The 17,719-nt window shown below is 45.1% G+C and overlaps 1 protein-coding gene across 3 annotated transcripts in view; it reads left to right on the top strand.

The window, feature by feature from the left end:
- The window catches only part of LOC137438762 (carnitine O-palmitoyltransferase 1, liver isoform), a 53,816-nt gene that overhangs the window by 22,255 nt on the left and 13,842 nt on the right, over positions 1-17,719 (top strand). The window contains exons 8-17 of one of the 3 annotated variants that reach the window (XR_013621172.1): positions 72-179; positions 338-422; positions 3,324-3,519; positions 4,020-4,208; positions 4,363-4,468; positions 6,995-7,049; positions 7,177-7,361; positions 8,644-8,763; positions 9,277-9,441; positions 9,573-9,707. Coding sequence is in view for 1 of the 3 variants with exons in the window: in XM_068134090.2 (XP_067990191.1) it covers positions 72-179; positions 338-422; positions 3,324-3,519; positions 4,020-4,208; positions 4,363-4,468; positions 8,644-8,763; positions 9,277-9,441; positions 9,573-9,707 (1,104 nt within the window). In the remaining 2 variants the exon portion in view is untranslated. The remainder of the gene's footprint in view (positions 1-71; positions 180-337; positions 423-3,323; positions 3,520-4,019; positions 4,209-4,362; positions 4,469-6,994; positions 7,050-7,176; positions 7,362-8,643; positions 8,764-9,276; positions 9,442-9,572; positions 9,708-17,719) is intronic. The other 2 variants (XR_013621173.1, XM_068134090.2) reach the window with 2 other exon arrangements.

Raw genomic sequence — 17,719 nt, 5'->3', positions numbered from 1 at the left:
CTTTTACAGGTGTTTGTATTTATTTCTTGTTTCTTTAACTATACCTTCTCCTGCATCCCACATTTCAAAAGGACCTGTTATACCACAAGCCAACCACAATTCAAGCTGCGAGGGCTGCCAACATCATTCATTTTATGATGCTCTATCGCCAACAACTCGATCGTGAGGAGATAATGCCAGTAAGGGGGGCAGCCCGGTGCTCTGGTTAAAGTTTTGGGGATATGTTACACTCTAATGACTTTCTAAAAAGCAATACAGATCATTTTGCAATTGCTTCATCCCCTACTACCTCCCTCCTTTAATTAATGTTCTGTTTTTTATTTCTCATTCCCTTTAGTTAATGCTGCTAGGAACAGTGCCCATGTGCTCTTCTCAGTGGGAGCGGATGTTCAACACCTGTCGCTTGCCTGGCATTGAAACTGGTTTGAAATTCTCTCCCAACATTGCACAACATTCCACGAACACATTGCACTCCATTTCCTCCAACTTCTACCCTAACACCTTACAACCATCCTGTTCTTCATGTTGTCTTCAAGCACTAAAACTTATTATTGTTTCCTACCATCATATTTTTGTTCATCATCATGTACCATGCTCGATACAGAGCATCGGTTCTGCTGAAGCAGTTTCTTGGCTTGGGTTACAATCCGTAATGGGTTGCCACTCCACCTACTGATGGGATATTTAACGTCCATCTACTAATGCCGGCAGTCAGGACGCCACGTTTAACGTCCATCCTAGGGATGGTACACACATTGATGAATCGTCGTGCATGTGGAACATGCAGGGCGATTCACCAGGGTCACAGTTTACAGCTGGACCACGAATCAATCAAACCCATGGCAGACAGGTCAGAGGCTAGTCAGCTACACTATTTGTTTATTAGCTCATCTCATATAAATTCTCGAAGAGATGAACTTATATAATGGGTCGTGATGTCCGCATGTCTGTCCGTCCGGTCGACCGTGTGTCACCTTTTTGCTATTTTTTCTACTCCTCCTTTATCACCCGGCTGATTGTTCCGGGGGTTGTTGGCGTGGGGGGGGGGGGGGGGGGGTGAGGTGGGAGGGGGTTAGTTACCTCCTATCTCTCGAATCCCTACTCACCCCTTATTTAACATCTGATTGCTCTACAACCCAATGCAGCCCTTCTACTCGATTGCCTGCACAGACGCTCAGGCTTCGATGTTTCCGCTTTGGACGATGTGGGCTCCCCGGTGTGTGAGGGTGCAGGAGGGGAGGGGGGGGGAGGGAGGGGGGGGGGGGGAGTGTATTCCCCCGTGAAACTTTGGATCCCTACTTGTCCCTTATTGACCAACCGATTGCTGTGAAACCCAACACAGCTTTTCGACTTCAACAGGGCAGATGCTCCTATCATCGCTCGTTCTTACATTTTTCAATTTCGTATTTTTCGATTACAGATCATGGCGGTTCTTGTGGGGATGTGAGGGGCGGGGGGGGGGGGGGGGATGGAGGTTGTGTTTTCAGCCCTGGCTGTCCGTTTGTCTGTCTGTTTGTGAACAAAAAGTTGTGGACAGATTCAGACGAAATTTTGCAGAGATGTAGCGTATGTGACAAGGACGAAATGATTAGATTTTGGTGAAGATCCGGATCTGGATCCAGCTAGTATAATTTTTTAAGTGATTCTTCACCATTGAGTGAAATGGCCAACCAGGCGGAGGTATGCTCTCTACTGAGTGCCGTTCTAGTTTGTATCTGCATCCTTCTTCGTTCATTATTTTACCTTGTCTTTTCCAATTTCCTATCTAACTAGATGGTATTCATAGAATACTTACCCTGCGCAGTCAACCTGTTGCGAGCCAACTCTTCTGTTTTGAACGTTTATTTTTTTTTTTTTGATCCAATATGGCTGCCAGACCACGTGAGCGATGACATCATAAATTTATATTCTCCAATATAATTGTTGCTTAGATCATGCTCAATAAATTTCAAACTTATCAGACTAAGCGTTGTCCCTGTCGAATTATGACGTCATAATTATGGCACCAATAATGTCATCGTTAACAACACCTATTCCCCATATGGAGTTCTTTACAATGAGCCATGTTTCAATTTTTTCCATAGAGCGGTTTTGGAGATATAGAGGTGCAACGTTTTTCGGTTTTTCCAAGATGGCGCCTGTAACACATGACCTATGACGTCATGATTATCATTAAAATATTCCAAAGGAGGAGGCGTTCCTTTTGTGAAAATTTCGTGTCCATCAGACCAACAGTTACTGAAACAAAAATTTATAATGATCGGATGGATAAGTGTTGTATTTGTCGAATTATGACGTCATAACGAAGGCACCAATGACATCATCATTAACATATGTTATTCCCCATGGGGAGTAGTTGACAATGAGCCAGGTCTCAATTGTTTCCATGGAGTGGTTTCAGAGATGTAGAGGTGTGAAGTTTTTCCAAGATGGCGCCTGTACCACGTGACCTATAATGTCATAATAATCATTAAAATATTATGCAGGTGGAGGCCCTCCTATGGTGAAAATTTAGTGTAAATTGGACCAAGAATTGCAGAGAAAAAAATTCATAATGTTCGAATCAAGTGTTGTACTTGTCGAATTATGACGTCATAATTAAGGTGCCAAAGACATCATCATTAACAAATCTTATTCCCCAAGCGGAGTACTTGACAATGAGCCATGTTTCAATTTTTTTCCATGGAGCGGTTTCGGAGATATAGAGGTGCAGCTTTTTTTCGATTTTTCCAAGATGGGGCCTGTACCACGTGACCTATGACATCATAATTATCATTTTAAAAATTCCACAGAAGGAGCTGCTCATATTCTGAAAATTTCGTGCCAAACGGACCAACAGTTGCAGAGGAATTTTTTTTTTCATACTGATCAGATGAAGCGTTGTACTTGTCGAATTATGACGTCATAATTAAGGCACCGATGACATCATCATCAACATATCTTATTCCCCATGGGGAGTACTTGACAATGAGCTATGTTTCCCATTTTTTTCCATTGAGCGGTTTGGTAGATATAGAAGTGTAATGTTTTTCCAAAATAGCGTCCGTACCACGTGACCTATGACGTCATAATTATGAATAAAACATTTCTACAGGCGGAGGCGCTGCTATGATAAAATTTCATGTCAATCGGACCAACGGTTGCCAAGAAAATGAATTTAAAACATGCAGACATGGCACACGTGCATAACTGCATATGGCACACACACGGCACGTGTACGCAACCGAATGCTTAATCCCGCTTTTCGCTTAGTGAGCGCAGGGTAATAATAAAACTCCATACTTATCATCTTCTCCATTTTTCCCTCTCATGCTGTTTTGTAGATACATTGCAGCACATGGCAGATAGTCGGCACTTGGTGGTCCTGCATTGTGGCCGATACTACCGCTTGTTTGTGTACCATGGTGGGTGCCTGCTCTCACCATGTGCTCTCCAGAACCAACTTCAAACTATCCTTGATGACAAGTCTCTCCCACAGCCCGGAGAGCTGCATCTGGCAGCCCTTACTGCTGGAAATCGGTCAGTCATGGATCATGCTCTACATGTGGTTTTGCTGGGACAATTGATATATCGGACACATTCCCAAATAATTGATCAAATACGAGGTACATTCATTACTTCCGATTTCATTTTATTTCATATTAATGCCTATTTCATATTAATGTCCAGATGCGTTTATAATTATGCCTATTTCATTTGCGATGAAAGGTAGTGGTGCGATTTATTTATTTATTTATTTATTACCGCTGACAGGTAGTGCGATTTATTTATTTATTTTTGCTTACTAATCAAACAATAAGAATGTTCTTCGATTTGTGTTAGTGAAATCCTGGAATTATCTTTGGCGACATTTTTTTTAAAGGTTATACTGTATTTGAGGTGCATTTGAATTGTGAGTTTTCAAGAGGTACATGGGGGTTGGGGTGTATTGTTTGAGAGGCAAGTAATTGAAGAGCTATCTCGGTTGAGCTAACTGGAGGAATCTGATATTGATTCCTGTTACCTGTGACACGGTTCAGCGTGCAGTGGGCAAAGGCCAGAGCGGAGTTCTTCTCTGAAGGGGTGAACAAGCGTTCGCTCGATGCCATAGAGAAGGGGGCCTTCTTCCTCACTCTGGATGATGAAGAGCAGGGCTACAGGCCGGAGGATCCTGTTACCTCCCTGGATGCCTTCTCCAAATCGCTGCTGCATGGGAAGTGTGATGATCGGTATGAGAGCATGATGTTTGGGAACCTGAAGTTGGATGAGGTGGTGGGAGAAATTAATGGAAGAGGTGTAGATGCTTGTTCTATAACTGTCAGGTACTGAGTGTAACACAAAAGCAAATCCCCCTGTCTCTGACCTTTGACCATCCCACCCCAGGTGGTTTGATAAATCTTTCACAGTTGTGGTTTATCGCAATGGAAGCATGGGAATAAATGCAGAGCACAGCTGGGCAGATGCTCCTATCATGGGACATTGCTACGAGGTGAGGATTTTGATTGTGATAGAGAGAGAGTTTTGCTCATTCAGTATATATTATACACAGCAGAACACTTACAAAATCTCACTTGTGTTCTTGATGTCCACCAGCATTGTGCAGTGCTGGTGCCTTTGACTTTGAGCTGTCTTGTATGGTTTCAATTTCGGCCAAACTGTAAACTGTGGGATTGGTCCACAACAAAGTGTGCTGTCCCTTGAATGGACGTTAAACAGGGGGTGTGTTTGCTTCTTACCCCACACGTGAAGCGCAAAGCTTGGTTCACTTTGCCAGTTTGACAGACCTCAATCCATGATCGAGGAATTATGTAATTTCAATTGAATTTTCCATTTTGAACACTGAAGGACATGAATCAGAAAAAAACCTGCAGTTTATCAGTACTCTGCCCCTGAATTGGGCAAATTGTACGGAGTCTCGTCCGAAAATGCGCATGCACACTCACAGCAAAGCAATTGCTTCAGTCAGTCCGACAGTCAAACAAAATTTAAAATCATACCAAACAGGAAAGTTACTGATTTAGAGATGTCATGAAGTATGCAAATAACTGGCATGAATAACTAATTTAATTCGTGAAGGCGGTGTAAAAGAGGGTGCTTCAACGGCGGTAAACTTTCAATTCAATGCTGCATGCAACACTTCATGTTGTGAATTCCGTGCTGCATGCAACACTTCATGTTGTGAACTCTGCGTTGCATGCAACACTTCATGTTGTGAATTTCGTGCTGCATGCAACACTTCATGTTGTGAATTCCGTGCTGCATGCAACACTTCATGTTGTGAACTCTGCGTTGCATGCAACACTTCATGTTGTGAATTCTCTCGAATACAGAGTACTGTCTCCTCATATGATCACAAGTGGAGAAAACTACAATAATTCGAACACCCAGGATTTAACAGCTTTAACCACATTGGATAGATTAAATTATTCCAAGTTTAACTCGTTGGAGAAGGTGAAAGGATTTTGGAGTTTGCTGATGGAGCTGATTTGTTGATTTGTAATACTCAGTTCCAGAAAGAGGATAATAAACTTGTTACATGCACGTCAGGTGGGTCGACGACAACCGTTGACGACCTGGTGGTGCATAGGCGAGATAGGGGCACCTCCGGGACACAAAGGTGATCCCAGGGGAGGAGGCTGTTTCACAGCACCACTTGGTTGTTTACGACATAAGTGTGAAAGGTGCGAGGAGAGCTCGGCGGGTGAAGTACCAACCGAGAATGAAGGTGTGGAGGTTGAAAGAGGTGACAGTGAGGGAGGAATTAAAAGAGAGGCTGAGTAGGGTAGAGGATGATGTGGTTGAGCTTGAAAGTGGTTGAATGTCAATGAAGGATAGTCTGTTGGGAGCCGTTGGTGAAGTATGTGGATGGACAAAAAGACCACCGAGGCACTCGGAAACATGGTGGTGGGATGATGAAGTTGGAAAGAGGATTGACGAGAAGAGGAAGAAGTTCAAGCTGTGGCAGAAGGCGAAGGGTGCGGGGGCAGAAAAGGCAGAGCATGAAAGTTATAAGGCAGCCAAGAAGGCTGCAAAGAAAGAGGTAGCAAAGGCGCAGGAGGCATGTGGGAAAATGTTCGGCGAACGCTTGGATTCAGAAGAGGGTCAGAGAGCGGTATTGAGGATTGCAAAGCGGATAGCGAAAGAGAGGTGTGATGTGATGGGGGTGAGTTGCTTGAAGGATGAAGTGGGACAAATCGTTGTGGACCCAGATGGAATTAAAGGAAGATGGAAAATATATATGGAAATGCTGTTGAATACAGAGAATGAATGGGATGGCAACATAGAGAGTAACCCAGTTTTAGGACCGGCAGAGAAGATAACCGAGAAGGAAGTTGAGGAAGCGATAAAAGCAATGAAGAGTAGAAAGGCAGGAGGGCCGACGGGAGTTGTGGGAGATATGTTGAAGGCAGCAGGAAATTGGGGTGTGAAGAGAAGGACAGAGATCTGTAATCTGGTGGTGAAAGAAGGCCGCATTCCAGTGGATTGGGAACTGAGTACCCTCGTCCCTCTATACAAGGGTCACCTCTGGACTGTGGCTCGTATCGAGCGATAAAGTTATTGGAGCATGGAATGAATGTATTGGAAAGGGTGTTGGAGAGGAGGATAAGGAAGAAAGTGAAGATCGATGAAATGCAGTTTCGATTTATGCCAGGAAGAGGAACGACAGACGCGCTTTTTATTGTAAGGCAGTTGCAGGAGAAGTACATGGAGAAGAGGAAGACGTTGTTTCTTGGGTTTGTTGATCTGGAGAAATCATTTGATCGGGTTCCACGCGAAGTAGTGACATGGGCATTGAGGAGTTAGGAGTGGAGGAATGGTTCATCAAGAGTAGTGATGGCAATGTACGAGTGAGGGCGCACAGCTGTAAGGATGAAGGACGGGAACAGTGGTGAGTTTGAGGTGAAGGTGGGAGTGCATCAGGGGTCGGTAATAAGTCCACTACTATTTGTAGGTGTGATGGAGGTGCTGGCTTGTAACGTTAAGGAGGGTTTGCCGTGGGTGTTGTTGTATGCAGATGATCTGGTGTTGATTGCAGAAAGTATGGATGGACTGAAGGAGAAGATGAACAAGTAAGTAGAAGGAATGTGTGGAGACAAAAGGTTTGAAGGTGAATATCGGAAAGACGAAGGTGATGGCAAGTGGTAAAGCATGTGGTGAGGTGGAAAGAACTGGGAAGTGGCCGTGTGCTGTGTGCAGGAAGGGTGGCGGAGTGAACTCCATTCAATGTACAATGTGCGCTGAGTGGGTCCATCAAAAATGTAGTGGTTTGAGAGGGTCACTAACCAGTGTGGCAGCTACATTCAAATGTAAGGTGTGCACAGAGGGAGCTGCAGATGGAGGAAATGTTGAGTTGGATCTTGGAGACACCATGAAGCTGGAAGGTGTGAAAACATTTTGCTACCTAGGGGACATGCTGAATGGAGAAGGTGGATCAGACACGGCAACGGTTGCTTGAGTGAGATGTGCATGGAAGAAGTTTCGGGAACTGAGTGGCATGCTGATGAGGAGGGGAGTGTCGTTGAAGCTGAAGGGAAAGGTGTATGCTGCATGTGTGAGAAGTGTTATGATTTATGGGAGCGAGACAGGGGTAATGAACGTAGAGCAGCAACGAAGGCTGGAAAGGGTGGAAATGTGAATGGTTCGGTGGATGTGCGGAGTATTGTTGAGAGAGAGGAAGACAAATGATGAATTGCGAAAGATGATTGGAATAGAGCCTGTGATGGATGCTGTGAAGAGAAACGGGTTGAGATGGTTTGGTCATGTGTTGAGGAAGGATGAAAGTGACTGGTTGAGAAGAGTGATGGAAATGAATGTGGAAGGAAGTGGAGGACGGGGAAGACCGAGAAAGATTTGGCTAAAGATGGTGGAAGAAGAAATGCAGGCAAGGGGGTTAACAAGGGGAGATGCAGAAATACTTTTTGAAATATCGTGACATATATTGTTTTTGTCCCGAACTCTCAATTATGAAGAATCACCTTTAAAAAATCCTCGGATCTGGATCTGCACCAGAAATTCTGGATCTTCACCAGGATTGAATCAATTCATCCTTGTCACACAACCAACCTGTCTGTCCGAATTTGTCTATAACATTTTGAAATATCATGCTATATCGTTTTTGGCCCTGTCCCTCAATGGTGGAGAATCACTTGAAAAAAATTTTTTTTGTATCCGGATCTTCACCAACATCGGTAGAGCGCATACCTCCGCAACGCTGAACAGTTTACGTTTTGTATCCCACTAATGGGCCAGATCTGCATCTGGATTTTAACCAAAATGTAATCTGTTTATTCTTGTCACATAACCAACTCATCCACTAAGTTTTGTCATAACACCACAACTTTTGGTTCCATCTCTCAATGGTGAAGAATCACTTACAAAATGAAAAAAAAAAAATCGTATCTGGAACCGGATCTTCTCCAAAATCTAATCAATTCATCCTTGTTAGACATCCAACCTGTCCACCAAATTTCGTCCAAATACGTCCATGACTTTTTGAGATATCCTGCTCACAGACAGACAAAAATACAAGGGTGAAACGTAACTTCCGTCCACCTTTGGTGGCCGTGATAACAACAACAACAACAACAACAACAGTTTGATACAGTGCGATTTTGCCTTTGCTTTTGCTGTCCTTCCTTGTTTATCATTTCTCCTGCACCGTAGTACATTTTGGCCATGGATACTGTGCTCTTTGGCTACACCGATGATGGAAATTGTCATGGTTCCCTGCCTGCCGGGTATCTCTCTCCACCACAGCGTTTGCAGTGGCTTATCCCTCAGAATGTAAGTTCCCTTTCCCTATCGACTTTTGCTAAAAGCACCATGTCCTCCGGTATACACCTCACAACATTCACTTTATTGTGTTTCCTTCTTAACTCGTATTAGGCCTGGTGTTGGCTTAGTGGTTAGGGTGCCGGCTTGGGGTCCTAGGATCCTGGGTTTGAATCCCGGTCGATTGCTGAATTAACACCAGGGGGGTTGACTCAGCCTGTCATCCTTCCGAGGTCGGCAAATTGAGTACCAGTTCACTGGTAATTCCCTGTGTGTCGCAAGAGGCGACTAACAGGGTTGGCGGCAGGAAGGGCATCCGGCCATAAAGCATTGCTTCAAAAAGGGGACCACGGTGCCCAAAAAAGGCCAACCCCTGCTCTGCGGGGAAAAATGGCCTCCAAAGGTGGTTCCTCTTAACTCGTATTCTCTCTTCCCTTTGTCATAATAGTTTGTTGACTGTGTATCGCCTTTACCGTGTGCTCCATTAGATCCTAAATATGTTGTATCATGTGTATTCCTTCACAGTGTGTGTTGGCCATGGAGCAATCATTGGCGGAGGCTCGAGCCCTTGCCGCCGATGTGGACTTCCACACGTTCCCGTTCAACGAGTTTGGGAAGGGCAGAGTAAAAAAGTGCAAAACCAGTCCTGATGCATTTATCCAGCTTGCGCTGCAGCTAGCGCAATACAGGGTACGTGAACGTTGCAAGGGAGATTGATTAAAATACCAGCTGTCTCATTTGGAATTGAATTTGGACTTCTTCAAGAGAACCTGTAAACCTTAATGAACGTCTACTTTACCGTTCTTTGATTTCTCCTACAGGACAAAGGAAGTTTTTGCTTGACCTACGAGGCATCCATGACACGATTGTTTCGCGATGGTCGAACCGAGACCGTGCGCTCATGTACACGCGAGTCCTGTGCCTTTGTAAAGGCCATGGAGGATGCCACTACTTCTGTACGTTTTGTGTATTTTTTGTGTATATTTACATTTCATCATTGCAGATGGTTTGCTTTTTTATTTCAAATGTGCCTTCCTCCTTAACCGCATGAAGATGAGGCTGATAATTGCATAAAAAGCACAAACTAGTAAAGGCGGCAAGCAAATAATAATGGTTTTGCTTCCATCATAGTTACTGCCATCTCTATTTACAGTCATGGCCAAAAATATTGGCACCCTTGCACTTTTTTCAAATAGTTCACCATTTATTCCAGAAAATTGTTGAAATTAATAAATCATTTGGTATTCACACATGTATTTCTTTGGTTTGTGGTGGAACAAAACAAAAAAGCTGAAAAATTACTAAATCTTAGCTTATTCCACACAGAAATCCTAAAATGGCCCGGACAATATTATTGGCACCTTTTGGAAGTTGTTAAAAATAATTAGATTTCAAGCAGGTGATTCTCCTTTACCTTGAAATTGACCTCACCTGTGGTGAGTTCCAGGTGCCTGCAATATAAAAATCACTCATTCAACCAGTTTGGATCGAGAAAAGGAGTCATTCTGCTGTTTTGTGTCAAAGTGTGTACCGCAATGAGCATGGAGAAAAGAAAGAAAACCAGAGAATTGTCTGAGGAGGGCAGATACAAGATTTTAGCCAAGCATGGACAATATCAAGGCTACAAGTCCATTTCCAGAGACCTTGATGTTCCTGTGTCCATCATACGCAATGTTATCAGGAAGTTTAAGGCCCATGGCACTGTAGCCAACCTCCCTGGACGTGGCCGGAAGAGAAAACTTGATCGAAAATTGCAGCGAATAATTTTTCTAATGGTGGAGAAAACACCTCGATGAACTGCCAAACAGATTCAAGCTGACCTTCAGACACAAGGTACTACAGTTTCAACTTGCACCACCCGTCGCCAACTCCATGAAAGGGGGTTCTATGGTAAGATACCCAGGAGGACTCCACTGCTGAGAGAGAGAGAGAGAGAGAGAGAGAGAGAGAGAGAGAGAGAGAGGAAGAAGAGGAAGAAGAGGAAGAAGAAGAAGAAAAAGAAAGAAAGAAAACGAAAGAACGAACAGAGGGAGACACACGGAGACACGGACGGACATATATATATATATATATGAAAGCCTGACTGGAATTTGCCAAAGCACACATGAACAAGCCAAAATCCTTCTGGGAGAATGTCATGTGGACAGATGAGACCAAATTAGAGCTTTTTGGTAAAGCACATCATCTCTATGTTTATAGAAAACAAAATGAAGCCTTGAATGTGTGCTTGGGATCAAGAAATCAGGAGATTACCCTAGCATTTTGGAGCGCAATGTTCAACCTAGTGTCAGAAAGCTGGGTCTCCGTCGAAGGCCATGGGTCTTGCAGCAGGACAATGACCCCAAACACACTTCAAAAAGCACCCAGGAATGGTTCAAGACAAAACTCTGGACTGTTCTGAAGTGGCCAGCAATGAGTCCAGATCTAAATCCCATTGAACACCTGTGGGGAGATCTAAAGCAGCAGTTGGGAGAAGGCACCCTTCAAATCTGGGAGAACTGGAACAGTTTGCACAAGAAGAGTGGGCCAAACTGCCAGTAGAGAGGTGTAGAAAGCTCAATCATGGCTATAGGAAGCACGTGACTGCAGTTATTTTGTCCAAAGGTTGTGCTACAAAATATTAAGTCGAAGGTGTCAATAATTTTGTCAATGCCATTTCTTTTTATCTTCTGATTTGAAAGAATATATTAAGTTCTGAATCAAAAGCAAAGGTTCTGTAATATTAACAGTGATTTCAACTTATTTTTCGAGAAAATTGTGAGTTATTTGAAAAAGGTGCAAGGGTGCCAATATCTTTGGCCACAACTGTGTGTGTGTATATATATTTCATATTTCACGATCTCATATTTCACGGGAGTCCTGTGACAGGGGAGTGGGGGAGAGACAGGGGAGTGGGGGAGAGACAGGGGAGTGGTGGAGAGAGGGGAGTGGGGAAGGGTCAGGAGAGTGGGAGGGGTGAGGGGGGAGTGGGAGAGAGTGGAGTGACAGGGTAGTGGGATGGGGGGGGGGGGGGGAGTGGGAGTGGGGGAGAGAGGGGGTTGGGGAGAAGGGGACGGAGAGAAAGGAGGGGGATACTTTTCCTTGCTTTTTCCCGTCACTTGGGATGGGTACTCTTCCTAGGGATAAATAATACCAAAGTATTAAGTGAATACATATTGTTACGTTTATGGGGGTGGGTGAAAGAATACCATAGGAAAAGTAGAATTGTATAAGAAATAGCATGGGCCGTGTAACGCGTAGGAGCATTTTGATGTACATAAATAGGGAAAATGTAGCTAAAGGTTGTTTAAATGTGCATCATACGAGGGATGATGCCATGTTAATTAGTAATCGGGGTTACGGTTAGTTTTCCCATGTGCATCATACGAGGGATGATGCCGTGTTAATTAGTAATAGGGGTTAAGGTTAGTTTTCCCTTGTGCATCACATCCTTTGTAATTTTCCCTCACATTTTTGCTGACATGGCCGGCCATGTAAAACGACCATTAGCCAAGCCGAGCAAGAGTCGACCGAACCAAGCCCGTCCCCACGGACCTATTACGGCAAAAGACCTGCCCAGAATAGGCGGAGGATCAGTAGGCGGAGAAGAAGGCCGGAATTTCCCCCTGTGTGTGGTTGAGTCAGTGTGTGGTGGATCCTCAAAGTAGAGAATTTTGTTTGTACCTCAGCATTTATTTTCATTCCGCGCCTTGTTTTTGCTTTTAAATCATTTATGTTGCATTTTATTTGTCGAGCATTATTTGTTCGTGGTTTCGGAATAAACCCTGTTAGTTAAACACCTCACATATCTTCCATCCTGCGCGCGCAAAAATAACCACCATCATCGGGAGGTCGCCTCGGGAGTTAAGGCTGGTTCGGCTATCCGTCCCCTGGTGATCTTAATCGCCAGCGACACGACAATATATACAAAAAAGAGGAGGTGGGTAGAAAGAAGTAGGATAAGAGCTGCATCTGAGAGGTTTACGAAGAGGATTTCCTCAGTGAGTTCAGGAGACGATTACATCCTACTTTCTTTTCTGGATACTCTAGAAAGTCCAAACCTTGGAGAATCTCTGTAATCAAGAGGCAGAGTGGACAGGATGGATTTTTGAAAAAGTTTCACAGAAAAAGAGCAAGAGGGATTTTTGGTCGAAGTTTGTAACAGGCAGATTCTAGGTAATTTGAACATACTAATTACAAATCCGAAGTGAAATATGAAGACCAGGGTGACAACATTAATGGAGAAATGTTCAACCATCTTAGAGTTGCAGACAACATTGTTTTCATGGAAGAAAGCTTGGAGAAAAGTGAAACCATGCTCGGGGAACTCGCTGAAGTGTGGGCTGAAGATGAACATGTCAAAAACCAAAGTAGTAATCCCCTTAAAACTCAAAACTAAAGACCCCCTTGTACCTCATGGAGAAATCACATGTACATGGAAATGAAATAGAAGAAGTAGAAGAATACATATACAGTACCAAGGGCAAAGCTTTAGCCAAAGGAAAATAATCAAGAAGAAGAAATAAAGAGAAGAATCAAACATGGATGGAGACAATACGGAAAACTCAGGAACATCATGAGAGGTAGCTTACCGATATGTCTGAAAAGGAAAGTTTTAAATCCGTGTATTATTCCAACTATCATCTATGGGGCAGAGACATTGGCGTTAACAACAAAAATGGAGAAAAGCTAACAACAGCACAACACAATATGGAACAAAATATTGTCGCGTCAGCCCGGCGGTTAACACCGCTGGATGATGGAAAGCCGTAATGGTCCTTTATTCCGAGGCGCGTAGCCGAAACTGGCGATTGGTCTGTCGCGCATGGGTGACGGGACGAGGTGCTTACCTGGACGGAAGCCACACGGGTTTATTCTCGGACCCACTAACAAATATACACACGACACAACAAATGAAATGCAACACAATAATTTAATGAAAATAAATCAAAGAATCAAATGAATGCTGAGGTAAACCTATAATTCGAAACGACCTCCACACGATTCTTTGGTACCTCCACATGCAGACTCGAAAACAGACAAGGGGACAGATAAATTAAAGTAAAATGTCTTAAGCCGGCTGGCACTCAGCTTTGCGTCCAGAAATGACCTTTAGGAGCCTGGTGGTCGTCAAACCCTGAAGTGACCGCGTGGGAAATGCACTAGATGGTGTGGAGTTGCTCTCCGCTTTGCCACTAACGTGAGGTAATCAGGCAGGATGGCCTCCTTTCTCTTCGATCGTAGCCTCCTACGCCTCTGAAGAGCACCATAGCCAAAACAACATCTCACAATGCTGCCCGTGCAGCCAAGAGTTTGTAATAAATGTAAACCCAGTTTGTAATAAATGTTCGTTTTTCATGAATCATCCACTTTCTAAACTCCCCCCCTCACACCTCGCCTCCTAAAATCCCTCCTCACCCCTCCCTTTCAATTCTCCACCCTCGGTCCTCCCCCCTAAACTCCCCCCTCGCCCCTCCCCTCTAAATCTCTCCCCTTTCCCCTCCCCTTCAAATCTTCCCCCACATCCCTCCCCTTCAAAACTCCCCTCCTACTCCTCCCCCTTCAAAACTCCCCTCCTACTCCTCCCCCTTCAAAACTTCCCCCTCACCCCTCCCCTCCTAAACTCCCCCCTCGCCCCTCCCCTCCAAATCTCCCCCCTTGCCCCTCCCCTTAAAATCTCCCCCCTCCCCACTCTCCTTCAAAACTCCCCCCAACCCATCCCCTTCAAAGCTCCCCCCCTACCATCTTTCTCCAATTCTCCCCCCTCCTCCTCAAAGCTGCCTCCTCCCCACTTCGTCTCCGTTCTATCTCATACCTCTACCTCCTCCAACCTTCTACTTTGCTCTCCTCCCCCCTCAAACAACCCCTCACTGTGCCTCATCTCATCACCATCAAACCTTTTGTCCTCCTCATCCTTCCCTTTCTCCTAACTTTTTCTGCAATCTCTGACACACTATCAAAAGCTCTCCCTACCTCCCCCTCTCACCCTTCATCTGACCCTACCCCTCCCCTCCCCTGTCCTGCACCCGATGCTCCCCCTCTCTCCTCATTAACGATATGGACCTCAAACATCCGGGGCCTTCGCTCAAACCTGATTGATCTCTCCATACAGGTGTTGGTGTCCTGTTTTCTGAGGAGTTTGTAGACAGTGTGGTGAGTGTGACTAGAGTGAGTGATAGGTTGATGATGGTGAAAATGATGATTGGAAAGCTCTTGGTGAACGTCATCTCGGGATATGCTCCGCAGGTTGGTCGAAGCAATGAAGAGAAGGACAAGTTCTGGTGTGCGATAGAGAAGCTGATGGAAAACGTGAAAGATGAGGAAGTTGTTGTGGTGGGAGGAGACCTGAATGGACATGTGGGAAGGAGTATGGATGGTTTTGAGGGAGTTCATGGGGGTTATGGATATGGTGTGAGAAATGGAGAAGGTGAAAGGATTTTGGAGTTTTCTGATGGAGCTGATTTGTTGATTTGTAATACTCAGTTCCAGAAAGAGGATAATAAGCTTGTTACATACACGTCAGGTGGGTCGACGACAACCGTTGACTACCTTATGGTGCGTAGGCGAGATAGGGGGCACCTCCGGGACACAAAGGTGATCCCGGGGGAGGAGGCTGTTTCACAGCACCACTTGGTTGTCTGCGACATAAGGGTGAAAGGTGCGAGGAGAGCTCGGCGGGTGAAGTACCAACCAAGAATGAAGGTGTGGAGGTTGAAAGAGGTGACAGTAAGGGAGGCATTAAAAGAGAGGCTGAGTAGGGTAGAGGATGATGTGGTTGAGCTTGAAAGTGGTTGGATGTCAATGAAAGCTAGTCTGTTGGGAGCCGTTGGTGAGCTATGTGGATGGACAAAAGGACCACCGAGGCACTCGGAAACATGGTGGTGGGATGATGAAGTTGGAAAGAGGATTGACGAGAAGAGGAAGAAGTTCAAGGAGTGGCAGAAGGCGAAGGGTACGGGAGCAGAAACAGCAGAGCATGAAAGTTATAAGGCAGCCAGGAAGGCTGCAAAGAAAGAGGTAGCAAAGGCGCAGGAGGCATGTAGGAAAATGTTCGGAGAACGCTTGGATTCGGAAGAGGGTCAGAAAGCAGTATTCAGGATTGCAAAGCACATAGCGAAAGAGAGGTGTGATGTGATGGGGGTGAGTTGCTTGAAGGATGAAGTGGGACAAATCGTTGTCGACCCAGATGGAATTAAAGGAAGATGGAAAAGATATATGGAAATGCTGTTGAATACAGAGAATGAATGGGATGGCAACATAGAGAGTAACCCAGTTTTAAGACCGGCAGAGAAGATAACTGAGAAGGAAGTTGAGGAAGCGATAAAAGCAATGAAGAGTGGAAAAGCGGGAGGGCCGACGGGAGTTGTGGGAGATATGTTGAAGGCAGCAGGAAGTTGGGGTGTGAAGAGAATGACAGAGATCTGTAATCTGGTGGTGAAAGAAGGCCGCATTCCAGTGGATTGGGAACTGAGTACCCTCGTCCCTCTATACAAGGGGAAAGGTGACCCTCTGGAGTGTGGCTCGTACCGAGCGATAAAGGTATTGGAGCATGGAATGAAGGTATTGGAAAGGGTGTTGGAGAGGAGGATAAGGAAGAAAGTGAAGATCGACGAAATGCAGTTTGGATTTATGCCAGGAAGAGGAACGACAGATGCGCTTTTCATTGTGAGGCAGTTGCAGGAGAAGTACATGGAGAAGAGGAAGAAGTTGTTTTTTGGGTTTGTTGATCTGGAGAAAGCATTCGATAGGGTTCCACGCAAAGTATTGACATGGGCATTGAGGAAGTTAGGAGTGGAGGAATGGTTGATCAGAGTAGTGATGGCAATGTACAAAAGAGCGCGCACAGCTGTAAGGACGAAGGACGGGAACAGTGGTGAGTTTGAGGTGAAGGTGGGAGTGCATCAGGGGTCGGTACTAAGTCCACTACTATTTGTAGCTGTGATGGAGGTGCTGGCTCAGAACGTAAAGGAGGGTTTACCGTGGGAGTTGTTGTATGCAAATGATCTGGTGTTGATTGCAGAAAGTATGGATGGACTGAAGGAAAAGATGAACAAGTGGAAGGAATGTATGGAGACAAAAGGTCTGAAGGTGAATATCGGAAAGACGAAGGTGATGGCAAGTGGTAAAGCATGTCGTGAGGTGGAAAGAACTGGGAAGTGGCCGTTTGCTGTGTGCAGGAAGGGTGTCGGAGTGAACTCCATTCAATGTACAATGTGCGCTGAGTGGGTTCATCAAAAATGTAGTGGTCTGAGAGGGTCATTTACCAGTGTGGCAGCTACATTCAAATGTAAGGTGTGCACAGAGGGAGCTGCAGATGGAGGAAATGTTGAGTTGGATCTTGGAGACGGCGTGAAGCTGGAAGGTGTGAAAACATTTTGCTACCTCGGAGACATGCTGAATGGAGAAGGTGGATCAGACTCGGCAACGGTTGCTCGAGTGAGATGTGCATGGAAGAAGTTTCGGGAACTGAGTGGCGTGCTGATGAGGAGGAGAGTGTCGCTGAAGCTGAAGGGAAAGGTGTATGCTGCATGTGTGAGAAGTGTTATGATTTATGGGAGCGAGACATGGGTAATGAACGTAGAGCAGCAACGAAGGCTGGAAAGGGTGGAAATGCGAATGGTTCGATGGATGTGCGGAGTATCGTTGAGAGAGAGGAAGACAAATGATGAATTGCGAAAGATGATGGGAATATTGCCTGTGATTGATGCTGTGAAGAGGAACAGGCTGAGATGGTTTGGTCATGTGTTGAGGAAGGATGAAAGTGACTGGTTGAGAAGAGTGATGGAAATTGATGTAGAAGGAAGTAGAGGACGGGGAGACCGAGAAAGACTTGGCTAAAGATGGTGGAAGAAGAAATGCGGGCAAGGGGGTTAACAAGGAGAGATGCAGAAAATAGGGCAAAATGGAGAAGATTGTCATGGGGACCGCAAGGCTAACCCCCGCTCTAGCAGGGAAAATGGCCTTAATATGCATGTTGTTGTTGTTGTTG

The sequence above is a fragment of the Myxine glutinosa genome, chromosome 13 (assembly GCF_964187855.1).
Source record: "Myxine glutinosa chromosome 13, kmMyxGlut1.1, whole genome shotgun sequence".
NCBI lineage: Eukaryota > Metazoa > Chordata > Myxini > Myxiniformes > Myxinidae > Myxine > Myxine glutinosa.
This window is presented reverse-complemented; position numbering and strand designations above follow the sequence as displayed.